Genomic DNA, 17,391 nt, shown 5'->3' with positions numbered 1-17,391 from the left:
GGGGAGAGTAATGTTCCAGCCCAGGCATGGTGGGCTTTAAAACTCAGTTATTTCAGATCACGGAATAGTGATTGGGGTAGCTTTGGTGTAGGGGAAATGGACTAGACTGCAAGTCGGAAGACCAAGGTTCTAGATCTGGCTCTGCCCCTTATGAGCAGCATACCAGCATCTAGTTATTCCAGAGGAAGCTAACACAACCCCTCTGAGCCTTGGTTTTCTCCTCTATAAAGTGGGGCAAATATATCTACCCCCCTACAGATTTCAAAGGATTGTAAAGAGAATTCAGATAATGTATTTACTGAAAGCACTTTGTAAATATTGTTGTATATAAAATTGCTTAGCACACATGGTATGCCTGTCCCGGAAACTGACCTCCCGCCTAGTCTAGTGAAGTGTCTGTTTCCAAAATACCCAATGAAAGTATCTATCTATCTATCTATCTATCTATCTATCTATCTATCTATCTATCCCTCTAGGTTTTTCAGTGAATTTCTTGCTATAAAGTTCAATAGTTGAAGTAAGTAAGGTATTTATTTTTAGTGGGATTAAAGAAGGTAATTCTTTGCTAACCTAGCTAGCTAATCTTGTATAAAAGACATGGCAAACCATAGTCTTCACCCCTGGCATCCCTTCTCAGAAGATGAACACATCACTTCTCTAATATTAAGACTCTTGCTCAGCCATGGAATGTATCTTCCTGCCAAGTAAACCACTAGGCTAGTGCAATTGTTTTGTGTTTTATTTTGTTCTGTTTTTGTAAGAAGAAATCAAATTTGAATTCCAAGCAGCCTTCTTATAATGAAAGTAAGTTCACTTTCTGTCAGTAAGTGGGAATGTGAAGTTTGCAGAACTTCCATAATCGTAGGGAGACAGCTATCAACCATTCCTATATAGTGAATTAGACTTCAATAGTAAGACAGACTTGGTGAGATAAACATGGTGAAATTAATACCTTCCATCTTTCCTAATTTTTCAAGCCCCCTTCTAAAATTCCTTCATCTTCTATATTTTTGTTTCTGATGCACTCATTATCATTATTTCTATTAACCCAAATAAGGGACTATTAATTGTATCATGTAACTCTTTCCAGAATCCCACAGAAGAAAATCAACTACTCTGTTGATAGACTGAAGTACTCTAAAATACTGTGATTGCCAAGCAATCCAGTGGTATATATTTATGTCTCTTTTTATTAAGAAGCTATTCTGCCCTTCTTAATGTATATATATATATATTTTTTAATTTTCATTACTATCATTTATTTTTTAAATTTTTTTTTGGTAAATGAGACCAACTTTTTGAGATCGCAATGGCTTGAATATGCCATACACTCAAGTCCACAGAGAAAAAAAACTTTCAGGAAAAGATCACTTTTGTTTGTTTGGCTTTCTATTTTATTTCGGTTCTTTTGCTTTGCTTTTTTTTTTTTAAACTAAGAGTTAAAACAGTTTTACTTTGAATAGTATCCCATTGTATGGCTATACCACAATTTGTCCATTCTCCAGTTATTTTCAGTTTTTGGTTATGATGAATAAAACTGCTATGATATTCTTACATAAATCTATTTCTGGACAAAGTTTTTATTTGTTTTGGGTAAGTACCTAAGAGTGGAAATGTTGAGTCATTGGTAAGTATATATTTTACTTTATAAGAAACTGCCAAACTGTTTCCCAAAATGGTTACGCATTTTACACTTTCACCACCAATATATTAGAGTTCCAGTTGCTCCATATTCTTGCCAATGTGTAGTGTTGTAAGCTCTTCTAGTGGGTGGGAAGTGGTATCTATTGTGGTTTTAATTTCTATTTTCCTGATGACTAATGATATGTAATACCTTTTCATGTGCTTATTGGCCGTAACTATATACATATTTATATATTACATTCCTAATAGCATCAGAAAATAAGATACTTGGGAATAAATTGAACCAAAAAATTGTGTAAGACCTCTGCACTAGAAACAATACATTTGTCAGTTAAATGAAAGAAGATCTAAATAAATAGAGGAATACACCATGTTCTTCCTCTATTTTGTAAAGTGCTCGTGCCTTTTGCCCATTTTTAAATTAAGATTGTTTGTTTTCCTGTAGAAGTTCTTCATATATTCTTGATACAAGTTCTTGTCAGATATGTATATTATGAATATTTCTTCCCAGTCTGTGCTTTGACATTTTATTTTTTTTAACAACAACTTTTTGATGAGCAGAGTCTTAATTTAATAAAGTTCAACTTACCGTTTTTCTTGTATAGTTAGTACTTAATAGGCTATTTCTAAGAATCTTTGCTTACTCCAAGGTCACTAAAATGTTCTCTTATGTATTCATTGAGTTTTTGCTTTTGGTTTTGTTATGATTCATCTCAAATTAATTGTTGGGGTAGAATGTGATAAAAGGTCAAGGTTCATTTTGTCCACATATTTATCCCCTTGTTTTAGTACTATTTGTTGAAAAGACTATCATTTCCCACCTTAACAGCCTAAGTCTTTATTGAAAATTGGCCATATATGTGAGAGTTTAATTCTGGACTCTCAAATTCTATTCTAGTGGTTTATTTGTCTATCTTTATACCAATACCATACTGTCTTTTTTTACTCTAGCTTTTACAAATGTCACATTTTTACTCGAAGTCTTGAAATCAAGTATTTTGAATCCTCCCACTTTTTTCAGTTTGTTTTGGCTGTTCTTACTACTTTATTTTTTATATAAACTTTAAAATCAACACGTTAATTTCTAGAAAAAATTATCTTTTGGGGATTTTTTTTTATTGGGATTGGGTTGAATATATAGATAAATTTGGAAAGAATTAACATATTAACAATATGGAGTCTTCTGATCATGCTCCATGAGTATGGTGTATTCCTCTATTTAGGTCTACTTTAATTTAACTGACAAATGTATTGCTTTTAGTGCTGAGGTCTTGCACACTTTTGGGGTTCAATTTACTCCCAAGTATTTTATTTTCTGATGCTATTAGGGATGTAAACTTAAAAAAATATTTTCTAGTTACTTGATGCTAGTACATAGGAATACAGTTGCTTTCTGCATTTTTATATTGTACATTGCAATATTGCTAAATTCACTTACTAGTTTTAGTAATTGTTTTGCAGATTCCTTAGGATTTTCTTTGTAAACAATTATCTATGAATACAAATAACATATTGTTTGTATATTTATTCTTTTCCAATCTGTATGCTTTTCATTTCTTTACCTGTAAAAGAGTGTTGATAAGCAATGGTGAGAGTAGACATCCCCTTTCTTCTTAGTTCTTAGGGGAAAGCATCCAGTAGTTCCCAAATAAATATGATGTCCTACAGGTTTTTCTTAAATGCCCTTTACCAGACTGAGGAAGTTCTCTTCTGTTACTAGTTTCCTGAGAGTTTTTAACATGAGTGGGTATCAAATTTTGTTAAAATCATTTTCTGAATCTATTGTGATGATCGTGTGTTTTCCCTTTGTTTTGTTATATAGTGAATTACATTGCCTGATTTCAGATGTTAAATTACTTACATTCCTGAGATAAATCCTATTTAGTCATGATTTATGGTCTATTTTACATATTGCTGGCTTTAATTTGCTAACATTTTATTAAGACTTTTTGCATTTATGTTCAAATCTTTGTCAGGGTATGATGCCACCTCATAAAATAAATTTGGGGAATGTTCCTTCTACCTCTACTTTCTTAGTTTATATAAAATTATTTTACTTTTTCCTTAAACACTTGAAAAAATTACCAGTGACACCGTTGGGACTGGAGTTTTCTCCATGTGAAGGTTGTTGGCTATAAATATAGTTTCTTTATTAGCTATAAGAGTATTTAGATTTTCTATTTATTCTTGAGTGAATTTTAGTAGTTTGTGTCTTGTTCATTTTATCTAAGTTGTCAAGTCTATTGGAATTAAGTTATTCACAATAATCTTTCATTATCCTCTTAATGCGAGTAGTATCTATAGTAAAATACCCTCTTTCAATCCAAATATTGGTATTTTTGTTTCTTTCTTTGTTGAGCAGTCTTACTAGGGGTGTATCAGTTTTATTGAGCTTTTAAATGACTAACACTTGGCTTTATAAATTGTCTTTATTGTGTCTGGTTTGTATTTCTTTGATTTCAACTCTTTATCCATTCTGAAAATCTCTGATTTTAGTTGGATTAGTTAATTTATTCATATTCAGTGTGATTATTGAATTTGATGGGCTTAAGTCTTATAATTTGCTATTTGTTTTCTGTTTGTTCCCTCAGTTTTTGGCCTTCTGTCTTTCCTTTCTTTCCTTTGAGTTAATTGAATCCTGTTAGTATTAAGATTTTATTTCTTTAGAGCAGTGTAAGGTTCACAGTAAAATTGAGAGGAAGGTACAGGGATTTCTCTTCCCCCAGACATGCATAGCCTTTCCCATTATCACTACACCCCATGAGAGTGGTACATTCAATGGATGGACCTATCTTGACATATCATACCAACCCAAAATCCATAGTTTATCTTAGTGTTTACTCTGGGTATTGTACATTCTATGGTTTTGTACAGATGTACAGTAATACATATCCATCATTGTGGTATCATGCAGAGTATTTTCACTGCCCTAAAAATCCTCTGTGTCCTGTCCCATCATTATGGTACATGATGGCACACATGGCAACCACTGATCTTTTTACTGTCTCCTTTCGAGTCCTTTTTTAGTCTTCCATTTGAATTATTCTATTGGTATTTTAGCTATACCCCTTTGTATTTTGTTTAGTTGTTGTTTCTAGTGATTTACTATAAATCCTTAATTGAGTTTTCTTACAGTTAAAATTAACCACTTTTCACAAAATAAAGCAACCTTTAGCAATTTAATTCCATTTACCACCCTTATCCTTCGTGCTAATGTGCCATTGTTCTCACATGTTTTACCTCTTCATATGTTATAAATTCCACAATAATGTTATATTTTACATTAAGTAGCCCCTTGTCTTTTAAAAACATTAAAAAAAATCAACTGTTCATTAAGGAAATACACAGAAGAAAACAAAGCTGGTTTTTTTTAAGTCACATATTTATTATTATTGATGCTCTTCATTTCTTCTTGTATATTTGAATTTCTGTCAGATGTTCTTTCTCTTCAACTTGAATAATTTCCTTGAGTATCTCTTTTGGTATTTGTCTGCAGGTAATACATTTTTTTCAGCTTTAATTTATCTGAAAATGTATTTTATATTCGTTTTTAGAGCATATGCTCACTAGGTAAATGTCTGAACTGACTTATTTAATTTCAGCATTCTAAAGATGTTCTATGGTCTTCTGGCCTTCATTGTTTCTTATGAATAATCAGCAATCATTTATATTATTGTTACCTTGTATGTAATATATCCTGTTTCTCTGGAACTTTCCCTTCGTCTTTGGTTTTCAGCAGTTTGGCTAGTGTCTAGGTACAGTTTTCTTTGAGTTTATTCTGCCTGCATTTATCTGAATGTCTTGACCTGTAAGTTGATGATTCTTACTAAGTTCCAGTAATTTTCAACCAGTGTTAATTCAAATATTTTTCAGTCATGATTCTCTCTTTTCTTTTTTGGAACTCCAATTACACATATTTTAGGACACTTAATATTGTTCCACATATTGTGGTGTCTCTGTTTGTGTTTTTAGCTTTTGTATTCTCTTTGTTTTTGAGACTGGATCATTTCTTTTGATGTATTTTCAAGTTCACTGACCCTATATCTGCACTCCAAACTTCTGTGAAATCCGATCAGTGAATTTTCATCTCGAATATACTTTTCAGTTCTAGAATTTCCATTTCTCTTTCTAGTTTCATTTCTCTACTGAGTTCCCCCCCAACCCTGTCTATGTATTCATTATGACAATCTTTTCTTTTAAGTTCTCAAACATGTTTATAATGGTTGCTTTAAAGCTCTTGTTTGCTAATTACACTATGTGAGTCATCCCAGTTTCTCTTTCTGTTGAGGTTTTATTTGTTTGTTCTGTTTTGTTGTTATCTCTAGGTCATATTTTAGTGTTGTTTGCACAACTTGTAGTTCTTTACTATATATTGTACACTGTAGATTATAAATGGTAGATTTATTGTCAGATCATTAGTAATCATTGAGACTATTAAGAAAGAATTGCTCATTTAGTTTCCATTCTGATGTCTCATTGAATATATTTGTTCATGTCACTACCCTGCTTAAAAACTTTAAAGACTTCTTGGCGTGGCATTCAAGGTACTTAGCACATCTGTCCCTTACTTACGTTTCTAATTTCATCTCTTAATACTCCTCTATTTTTTTCTATAAGCCCAAGCATAGGCAGCTTCTTTTTATACCCTAAACCCTATCAATCCTTTGTTATAACTCTGTGCCTTTATTCGCACTAATTCTCCAGCCTAGAATACTTTCAAAGTCATACCTGCTGGCAAACTTTTCTTCTTCCTCTAAGATGCCACCAAGCACCACTGCATCTCTGAGGCTTCCTGATGGTCATCTGTGTTCATTCCAACGACATCGATAGCTTCTCGTCTCCACTTTCATAGTGTTTTTTAATTACCTTTGTTGGCACTTACACTGTTTTGTAGTTTTCTATTTATGTGTCTGTTTCCCTCACTGGACTGAATCCCTTTTTAAAAAGGCACACATGTTATCATTCTTTGTATACCCAATCACAATGTTGGGTCGATCTGAAATTTGTCAGAGTGTTTGCTGAATTAGTGCCTAAATAAATGATTACTAGGCACATTATAGAATTAGCCAAAGTTCTTCCTTAGAGAGAACTTTATATATATACATATACCAAACACTTACTCATTCACTCACATAACCCTTGGAATTTATCCAGGAAGGGGGCCTCTCTAGGATTAGTTCAGGACCATTGCCATAGTCTATGATGGTTACACTGGCCTTCTTTCCAAACCACCTGGAAAAACTCAACTTTCTGTCTTCTCTTTAAATCATTTAAATCACAGATTTCTAAGGAAGTCTTTGCCTTGGCAATTTCTATTTTTTCCCCATGGACTATCTTTCTTTGTCTAACTGAAAGTTTGCCTTTACCCAAACTATGATATGGGGAGACAAAGGATGAATTAATCAAACCAAAGCCCCCTGGGGAAGCTGAAGAGAGCAGGAATTCATGGAGTGCAGGGAACATCACTTTCCCATGGTGCGTAGTGTGGTGTTGTTGACCTCCTGACCTTTCAGTAACTGTCATTTAGGACTACTACTGCTCATAATTAAAGACACTTAGGTCAGTCTAAAAGCAGTAGTTTTTAGGTACATAGCTTTGGGTCTAGGCTCCTTAGAACTGCTTTCCGTGAGGAGCTATACCGTGAAGAGTGAACTGCCAAATGATTTCTCTGCTCTTAAAAGTAAAAGAGGCTGCCTCAGAGAATTGTGAGACATTCCCTAGGACGATTCTGGATTCTGACACAGAGCATTAGCTATTTTAGAATGAAGTGCTGCTTTTTTTTTTTTTTAACTTGGTGTTATTTTAAAAAATGAATGAAACAGTATGGAGTCACACTTGATATGTAGATTTTAATTATAACAGAAAGTGGATTTTAGGCGTCAAATATTCAGACTCATAGCACACCTTTTGAAAACAATTCTATAGTATTCTATAGAATTTTCCTTATGTGTTTAAAAAGCCTTACATAATATATAATCTTCATTTTCTGAATTTATACACACATACGCAGTCATATGTATTTCTACTGCTGCAACAATTCCTTAACCACCTTGTTTCATGAAGCAAAGTTTAGGGAAGCTAAGGAACACTTTCTAAATATTCTTTTGGCTTTGTGCCTTCAATACGTTCCTAAAATTTGGTCTCTGATCAGATATCAGGTCTGGTTGAAAGGTGGTTTCAAACCTTGGCCTCCCTGGATAAGTCTCTTCTTCTCAAATCTTGGTTCATTGATATAACAGTCCTAGTTTAGGTCAAGATGTCCGCATTCATTTTTCACTTGACTTTCCTTGGAAGAGAGGAGAGGAGGCAAGAAAAAAGTGATAATGTGCCTGCCTTGGAGCGTCTCTATTCTCCATTCCCACCTTCACATTTTTATGCTTTGTACTGTGCCTGAATTTCTAAATTTATGGGAATATTTGTTGTGAGTCCTAGATATCTGCTGTGTAATCAATTCATTGTCAGTGTCACGTAGACCATATGTACTATGGGAGAGAGGGGCGAGGTAGATATAGGGTAGTTGGTGGGGTGGGACCTGAGTCTGTCCCTTGGAAAAGAGTAGAATTTGGTAAGATAGAAGAGAGTAGGAAGGATATGTTAAGACTGAGGTATGGAGTGAGAGAGAGAGATGGGGCCTATGTAAGACATGTCTGCGGGAATCCGTTGGTATGGTGTAGAAGATCTGCTAAGACCGGGGTCTAAAAATCCACCATGATTTCTTGCAGTCCATAGGAAAGTAAAACTTCCCATTCACAATGAAATACATCTTTTAAATGAATAAGTAAACGGAAGCTGACTATTTGGTTTTGTTAGAGGTGCAGAGAAAGCTATGACAGTAAAAGCAGATCTCAAATGTTAATCACCTGTGGCATAGTAGTTAACTCAGAATAATATTGAAATGTTTTTGCATCTGACATTCTCCACAAGCCTGTCTCCTTTTATGTGTATGCATGCAAGTATATAAATTGCTGAATCCATGTCAGTTGTAAAGTAATGGCACTGAGGGCATCATAAATTACCATGGTGATCCTCAGGAGAAGACACTGTCGTATCTGAATGAGTGTTTCACTTCCAGAGTAATGTATGCCTTCATCTGGCCCAGCAGTCAGCATATTGCCCTGTGTTGATGGATATTGTCAGCTGGAAGCTACACTACATTTCACTGCACAATAAACATGGCTGTCAAACCCATATAAAGTGAAATCAATTTATCCTGTATGGTCAGTGCATTTTAAATGAAATTAATGTACTGTGGGTATGGTGGCAAAAAGGTAGCAGATTAGTTATGCATCTTGGGATCTGAGACTTTTCATGTAAGGGGCCATTCTGTCTAGTAGGCCTAAAAGAAGGGATGTTTATAAAATATACTATTTTTGCATGGTCTTCAAATAGTGGCCCCTGTGCCCTCTTTCATGTTTAGAAAAGAATTGATAATATTAGCCAGTTGGGCCCTTTTATCCTGTCTTTTGTTTGCTATAAATGATGATCATATTTGTCAAATAATAGTGCACTTTAATGTTCTAATTTATTACTAGCTCTGACACAAACAAATTTCTACTTAATCAAGGTATCTAGAAATAGAGTAGAAGGGCCAGAGATTGATTGGGTCATGTTGTTCCTGTATAATCACTCCACTGAGCTGAAAGGCTTTACTTTTTCCAGAAAGTGGAAATGTTGGTTTTAATGTATATTTTGCTTCTAAACTTTTGGGAGTAGGCTTTCCTGTTTATGCAGTAGAAGCCGTGGCTGAGGCCATCAGTCCAACCACTTTACATTTAGCTGTAGAAGTTTTTCAGTCTATAGGGGGATATTTAGTAGATGCCACATTGCAAAGCATACTTCCGTGTGTCACGCTAGTAGGATTCATGAAAACAAGCAAGAGCTATGTTCATTCATTTATTCATTCATTAATTTAACATAGTTTACTAATTAAAACTCTATATGCCAAGTGCTTTCCTAGAACCTAGGGATACAGCAGTGAATGAGAGCCACTTCTTGCCATATTCTCAAGGAGATTTTCATCTAGAATGTTACTAGCTACAGTCACCTCTTTGGAAATGATCAAATATCAGAGATTTAGATATAGTTTCATATGGGAATGTTTAAGAACTACCCTTAAACAGCAGAAAAACATATCAGGACCCTTGCAATAAATGCCTCTGAGTCTAGTAGTTTGCCTAGAAGTTGAAAACCAATCTTTTACTTAATAAATATTTATTGAACATCTATTATGTGGGAAATCCTGGGGATACAAGAATGAGTACAACATAACCACCAACTTTAGGGGTTTCATATTCCTGAGGATCGAGTGGAAATATTAGAGAGAGATAGTCACATAAACAAGTAATTACTTTGGGGCATGTAGCATAAAAGAAAGAAGAATGAATGCAGCCTGGGGAACATCATTGCAAATGCTGTTCCTATGGCCTGAATTACCCTTCCCATCTGTCTTTACAGCCCTCCCCTGTTCACGTGCTGATCTTTATTCATCCTCCACGACAGAGCTTAGACAACGTGCCTCTCCTAAGAGGCATTAGCTGACTATCTTGTCTGCTACCCTCTTGGCTCCCTGTTTACTTCAATATTACCGCACCGATTGTACACTCTGTGATAATTGCCTGGGGTCTGTACCCCCTCTGATTTGTGTGCTCTCTAAAAGCGGGGTCTGTTTTATTTACCTTTGCATCCCTAACCACTGGCATAATGCCTAACTCATAGTAACTGCTCAATTAATATTTTGTATTGAATTAATTAACTCATGAAACATATCACATTTGAATAGGCCTTGAAGGATGAGTGGGACTTGGTGGGATTTCATGAAGAAGGAGGAGAAGGGGCTTCCAGGCCGTGAGAGGAGCAATGGACAGGCATAATATTGCGAGAGAAAATTCTGTTTGAGGTAAAGAGATAGTTTGAAGTGCTGCAATTTTTGGCAAATGAGGCTAAAATGATAGGTGGGAGCCTGCTTTTGAAGGGAGGAACCGCAAGAGGAAAACTCACTCTAAAATAATGCCAGTCATTGCTAAATCACCACCCGCAACTGATGGTAGTAAAAACGTACGAGGTGTACAAAAACAGACAAAATTAATTCTGCCCGGTGTGTCTTTGAGGCCTCCATCAGAAGGGCCTATAGAATTGTCATTTGAAACTGTATTCTTCCAAGAGGTCACTTAAAAAGAAGAGAAGGGCCTAGGGAAAACAGCCGAAGCAGGCGGCAAGCTGTGTTACGTTACTCAGATAATAATGCTTTGCACCCATCTTGTTCTTCCTGCCCTGACGTTACAGGAAGTAAAGCAATGAATGGCTCTGCAGCTAAACTACAGCAGTATTATTGTTGGCCAACAGGAGGCGCCACTGTGGCTGAAGCGCGAGTCTACAGGGATGCCCGCAGCCGGGCCAGCAGCGAGCCACACATCAAGCGACCAATGAATGCTTTCATGGTTTGGGCGAAGGATGAGAGGAGGAAAATCCTTCAGGCCTTCCCCGACATGCATAACTCCAACATTAGCAAAATCTTAGGTGAGTGCAGTCTCTGATGCTGACCTTGTACCCCCCGAGGGCCGGAGAGTGGAAAGCAGGGGCATAGTCTGACACCTCGGGGAGACTGTGGTTTCCGGACGTTAGACGTAGCTCTGCAAGCTGCCTCGGGAGTCTTCGTCATCATCTCTGTGCCCCCCCCCCCCCCGCCCCCGCAGCATGGCGTTTAGGGTTAGGGGTTACACATCACTGGGTGCCAGGGAAGGACGGACTAAAAACTTACTTTGGAGACAGAACTTTTTACGGTCTGTTATATACTGTGAATTTGGCAACTCTGAGAGGTCACTGCTAAACAGGAACCGTGGAGACAAGCTTTATCTCCTCTTACTCAGCCTTCCAATCTGCACATTGCTGCGAAACCTCAGATCCTACAGTGTTCTGCTCCAGCATTCTTGGGTTCCTATGTTCCTCTGAAAGACGCGGCAGGACCTGGGGTGAGCCCCCCCATAGTGTGAAATTCATGGAGTGTTGAGCAGTGCCTCTAAGGATAACTTTAAAACTTGTAAAATGAAACGGCATTTACTTTAATAAGATATGACTAGTTCGAATTTCAGAGCGGAGAGTTGAACACACAGACCACAGGGCAGAGGCCCATTTTGTGGTCAATTGCCAGAGTGATTCTCCCGCTTCTCAGGATTAAACTCAAGGCTGGTTCTGTGAGCGTAAAGCTCGCCTGCGGCAGATGATCCAGTTTGGAATTATTGTGTTCAGCACACTGACATATTTTATTCAACATGCAGCATTACAGGCAACACGTTTCCTCTTTAAAAAGAAAAAACACAGAAGGCACTGTTCTATTTAAGCTGTCATGATGTGACAAAATCTCAAAAGGAGCCGTTTAAGAAGCTGAAAAACATTAGAGACTTAAACTGTGGTTTTCATTTTTTAAATGTTTTGTTCAAAAGCAATAAATATTTAACCTTAGTAAATATCGGTGATCTGGACATACACAAATGCACATGTTTTGTCACTGTATAAATAATTTAACTTGATTCTGAGACATGGGGAGGCTGTAACCTCTAAGAAAATTTAAAACATACATAAGATCAAAAAGTGGTGAAATGTTAAAAAAAATAAGTTTTTCCCTTTTGACTTCTGAATTTCAAGATGGATACTAAATGTCATTACAATTAAGCGGGGTGTTATTTTTAGAGTTTCTGAGATATGCGCAGGGATAGTGTTATTCCTTTTCAACTTAAGTACCTTTCAAACCAAAATGCTCCTCAGGATATATTAATTTTTTTCTAGTTAATAGACATTTAAAAGAAAATCAGTTTTTCTCTGTCCTTGAAATCTGATGCCTTACTTTAAATTTTCTTTTTTTTCTCCCTCCCTTTCTTCCTTCCTTTCTTTCCTTCTCTTCCTTTCTTTCTTTTTCTTTCTTTCTTTCCTTCTTTCTTTCTTTCTTTCTTTCTTTCTTTCTTTCTTTCTTTCTTTCTCTTTCTTTCTTTCTTTCTTTCTTTCTTTCTTTCTTTCTCTTTTTTCTTTTCTTTTCTTTCTTTTTTTTTTTGCCATTCTTATAGCAACATGAGTAAGCTCTCAAATGAGCACAGAACCTCTCTGTTTCCATTTTGGCAGCTGTGGGGAATCTATATTATTGGTGTGCATTCTGTGAAAAAAATTATTAAGAACATAATAAGTGTATTCATGAAAATATACACTTTAGAGCACAAGCATTTCAAGAGTAGCCAGAATCCTCTGTTAACTGGGGCTTTAAAGCTACTGGGAGTCAGCACAACACAGAGAAGCAGATCTGCATAGACTTTCTACACAACTTTTGCACAACAATCAGGAAAGAACAGGGATGGATGTGCTATTAAAGCAGACCAGGATATTGCTGGCTACAGAGAATATTTGTACAACTTTCCATTTGTTTATGTATGAAAAATCTCCACTGAAGAATAGCTAACATCCAGTCAGCACAGCTGTTACCGCTTTATTCACCAGCGAGACACAAAAATGCAATTTGATACACGTAAAAAAACACATCCCTTCTTCGTCGAGTGTTTAGATAATTCCTTATAAACAATATTAGAGAAGTGAATACTTTTCCTTCTTCCTCTATAAACCACATTAAAAATTTTTGTGCTGTCATTGGTACAGCTTTGAATGAACGTTTATAGTACTTGAAAATGGTATATATAATTCCAACTGTACCTTCCGGTTCGAAAGCTAGAGCTTCTTAGGTAAGGTTTAGGCTTTTTAATTACCCGGGGCCAGGGGAGACAGCGTGCACAGTGGGTTTTTACATATGGAAGGATATCGACATCTGCTGACATCTTATCACAGAGTAGCTTCCATAAAGATGCTTGGACAAGTGTGGGAGATGTTTGAATCTCTGGAACCAGGAGAGCTTTTTCTAAGAATCCCTGTCAGCCTTGAGAGTATGCTTTGGAAGTTTAGGTTTTTCACCTTTTGAGAGAGGTAGACAGATAGAGGGGGGAAGGACCTTGGCGTAGGAGGTGACCTATAAGCAGCAGAGATGTGTTTTAAAACAATATACCTTTTGTAGCACCAGCTTTAAGTTATCGAAAGACATAATGTGCTAAATGTATCCCATACAAAATGATTCTTTGCTCTTCACGTCTGTAAAAGACTACTTGGGAGGCTCGGTGGTATGTGCACAGGTGAGTGAAACAGTGGGAAGGTATATACAGCATTTGCCACCACTATGTTGCCTTGACCACGTGGGTACTGAAGGCTATTTTTATGTTTAGGGTCTCGCTGGAAATCCATGTCCAACCAAGAGAAGCAACCGTATTACGAAGAGCAGGCCCGGCTAAGCAAGATCCACTTAGAGAAGTACCCGAACTATAAATACAAACCTCGACCGAAACGCACCTGCATTGTTGATGGCAAAAAGCTCCGGATCGGGGAGTATAAGCAACTGATGAGGTCTCGGAGGCAGGAGATGAGGCAGTTCTTTACTGTGGGGTGAGTGTTCCCGAGAATGTAGCCACCTGGGCTTTCCCTTCCCGGTAGGAAACCGCAGGACGGCTACTGGCAGTGTGTTTGGGAAGGAGATTAGGGAAGGGAGGAGGTCGAGACCTACCCAGGGGCTTGGCTGTGGTGATCTTTGCAGTGTTACACACACACACACAGAGTCTTGCAGCTTGGCTCCTGTTCAACAGCGCAAAACAAATCTGGTCGCCCTTCTCCCTGTCTCCCAAACGAGTCGAAGATGTTCCGTGCCCACACACAAAGTTGCTGGTAGTTTATTTAAGCAGACATACAGGGAGAACGAATAAAAACTAACTTAAGAAATCCCCGGAAGCTTTCCAGCTTCTCTGGGTGGTGCTTCTGATTCTAATCACAATAGTCTGCTTTTGTTGTGGGATCTACCACAAGATAATTGGCCTTGACATTGGTTAGAGGACCTCATTTTTGGCATAAGATCCAGAACTCCTGTTGCAGTAAATTATTCTGTGGTGGAAGCAATAACAATGTGGATTTTCTTGCTTAAATCAGAAACTAGACATGTTTTTGATATCTTCAAGTCTGATTTCATGTCATTTTGTTTAAAAATTAGGTAATAGATTTCTGGTATAAATTTCGACTTGGCTGACTGGCTGTCTGCATTGAAAAGAGGCCCCTTGTAACCACAGCAGTGGGGATAAGTGGGGATGCAGATGACTGTAGGTTCCAGCATGCCCAGGCCCAGAAGCACAGGGGGTAACAAACCAGAGGACCTTTCTGGAGGCACTGGCCTGAGGCAGCTGCAGTCGGATTGGGAAGATACTTGGGATAGGCCTTAAGAGAGAGGAGTAAGTAAAAAGGCAGCTGGATTCACTGTTAACCAGGGGGAGCGTGGAGGAGCTATTACATGGCAGGGAAATGGGACAGCTTCCCCTGCAGGTGAGGAAAAGATGTACCTTACAGGAAAAGTAAAGAACTGTTTATTTTTTAAGGACACTAAAAAAATAACATCTCGGAATAGAAAGTTGGCTTCAGAAGCATGTGTTTAGTAGCATAAAATTAATTTGGAATAGTAAATAGAATACAAAATATAAAAATAAAAGGCCGATGAAAGCCGTCCGGGTCATGAATCTGTGCCCTACCCTAGAGAGTTCTGGAGAAGAGCATGGGCTCCGGAGTTTGACTGCTGAGGTTCAAGCACGGTGCCACCCACCTGGGCAAGTTACTGACCTTCTCTGAGCCTCTGTTTCCTCATGTAACGAATGAAATAAATAACAGTACCTGTCTTGTACAATTGTTGAGAGGATTCAGCGAGGCAGTGCTTTTGAAAATACTTTTATAGTGCTTAGTCCATTATCAATAAAGGTGAGTTTTTATTGTTATCATTACTATTAAATATGGATTTACTATCACAATAAAACTATATTTTATGTTATACCCCAGAGAGTCAATGAGTTTCTTTACACTGTGGCAGAACTTTTTCAAGGTAAAGGGAGTCTTAAGCCACTTTATTTGAGAATCCCAATCTATTAACAGATGAAGCTGTGCCAAAATAGGTCTATCAAATTCTTCTGTATTATAAATGTTTGTATTTTAAAAAATAATGCTTTTAGCACCAGAAGTACAATGAAGTATAAGGAGGCTATTTACTGGCGATTTAGAAACTTTATGAAAAATACCGGTTCACGGTGCACTTTGAGAAGCATAGTCACGTAAAACAAAATACACATTTATTTTAACTGTGTGATGAATGTCTTTTTTTAATCCTGTCTCTGAGACTGTATATAATCTCCTTTGAGCAGAGAATCAAAGCTTAAGTTTGAGATCCTTTGTGATTCCCACTCTTTTTTCATGTCATGTCTCTGTGTGTCTAATGGTACAGAACAGGTCTCTTTTGCCATAGTCTGGATGGCTATGAGGTACCATTTTAGTTCCCCGGTACTTATTTGAAGATATGAGATGTGGTCATTCTGTTTGATTAGTTTCCCCTTACTGGAGGCTCCGTTGAAGTCACGCTAAATCAGATACCTCAACACGTGACGACGCGCGTAAGACTCAACAGCATCTACCGTTTATTGTCTACTGTATCCCGTATACTGGCCATTTTAGATAGACAAATCACATAATCCTCCAAATAAGATAAAGAGATCAAGGTCCTGTGGCCGCCCAAAGGTGACAGAGGGTCAAGGTTTAAATCCGAGTCTCTGCCTCCGTCATACCTAACGATTGAGGAGTTGTTCTTACCACAGTGCCCCAAAATATTCCTCATCGCCCCATCGTGGCACAGTTAGGAGCTGCGCTATTTGGAAAAGAACTCCTAGGACCTTTGGTTGTGGCGTGTGATGGCGTTAAAGGAGCTTTGAAATTTAGAGACAAAGGATCCTGTTGCTGGTAGTGTAGGAGGTCCTTTACGGAAAGCTCATTTTACACCGTGGAGTGGGGCTACGGATGTGCAGGCAATGGCCAGAATGTCTTGTTCTTTAATTTTCACTGCTGAGTATTTTCCTCTGCCCACCTTCGGTAATATTTGCAACCTAAAGCCAGGTATTATTTCTACTTAAAGATTCGTATTCTCTTTTAAGTAGTTGTATTTGATAGATTATTAACTCCCTGGGGTTCATCTTTGGAAATTCATCTTCATTAGATGTGAGGTTATTACAAGAGGGAAAAGAAACAAGAAATTCGAAGATTGCTATTGACTTCTTGAAGGAATGGGGGCGAGATCAATTTTTATAGCTGATTTTGAAAAGACATGCATAACTTTCAAGCCAATAAAATTACATACATTGCTCAGCATTGTCATGCATTTTACTGATGGATGATACAACTAAAAGTTCAGCGAGTTAGATTTTTTTCACTCAGCTATTATGAAATAAGTTTACCAATAATATGAAACGGAGTAAGGTTAGCTTTTCCCTTAGATTTAACCCCTTTGATCGACAGGTTAAGTATAAGAACTTTTAAGAATTTTAGTGAGTACTGTTAATGTTGAAATGATATTCTTTAGGGCACATGTACCTACAACATTGTCTTCTCCCAGAGAATTCCGGCCCAACGTACTTCCACTTATTTGAAGTTTATTCAGTAATTTACCTGTGAACTCATAGAGAATTATGCAGGTACTATAAAATATCAAATCTTGGGCTACTTTTTGAATAATAATAATGGTAAATTATTGAATACTTGCTAAAGACTGTGATGAGTGATTTATACAGATTATTGCAAATACAACAAAAATACAAGAAGCGCAGTGACATCCTCACTATGGGGCTGAAAAACACAGGGTTCAGAGATGTT

General features: G+C 37.1%; 1 protein-coding gene across 16 annotated transcripts in view; it reads left to right on the top strand.

Moving 5' to 3' along the window:
- The window catches only part of SOX6 (SRY-box transcription factor 6), a 587,380-nt gene that overhangs the window by 555,665 nt on the left and 14,324 nt on the right, over positions 1-17,391 (top strand). For 15 of the 16 annotated variants that reach the window (XM_057317521.1, XM_057317512.1, XM_057317517.1 and 12 more), the window contains 2 exons: positions 10,927-11,160; positions 13,896-14,112. In XM_057317521.1, the coding sequence (XP_057173504.1) occupies positions 10,927-11,160; positions 13,896-14,112 (451 nt within the window). The remainder of the gene's footprint in view (positions 1-10,926; positions 11,161-13,895; positions 14,113-17,391) is intronic. The other variant, XM_057317525.1, reaches the window with a different exon arrangement.

This window comes from Ursus arctos, unplaced genomic scaffold (genome assembly GCF_023065955.2).
Source record: "Ursus arctos isolate Adak ecotype North America unplaced genomic scaffold, UrsArc2.0 scaffold_23, whole genome shotgun sequence".
NCBI classification, from domain to species: Eukaryota; Metazoa; Chordata; class Mammalia; order Carnivora; family Ursidae; genus Ursus; species Ursus arctos.
Note: the sequence above shows the minus strand (reverse complement) of the source record. Positions and strands in the feature narration are given on the sequence as shown.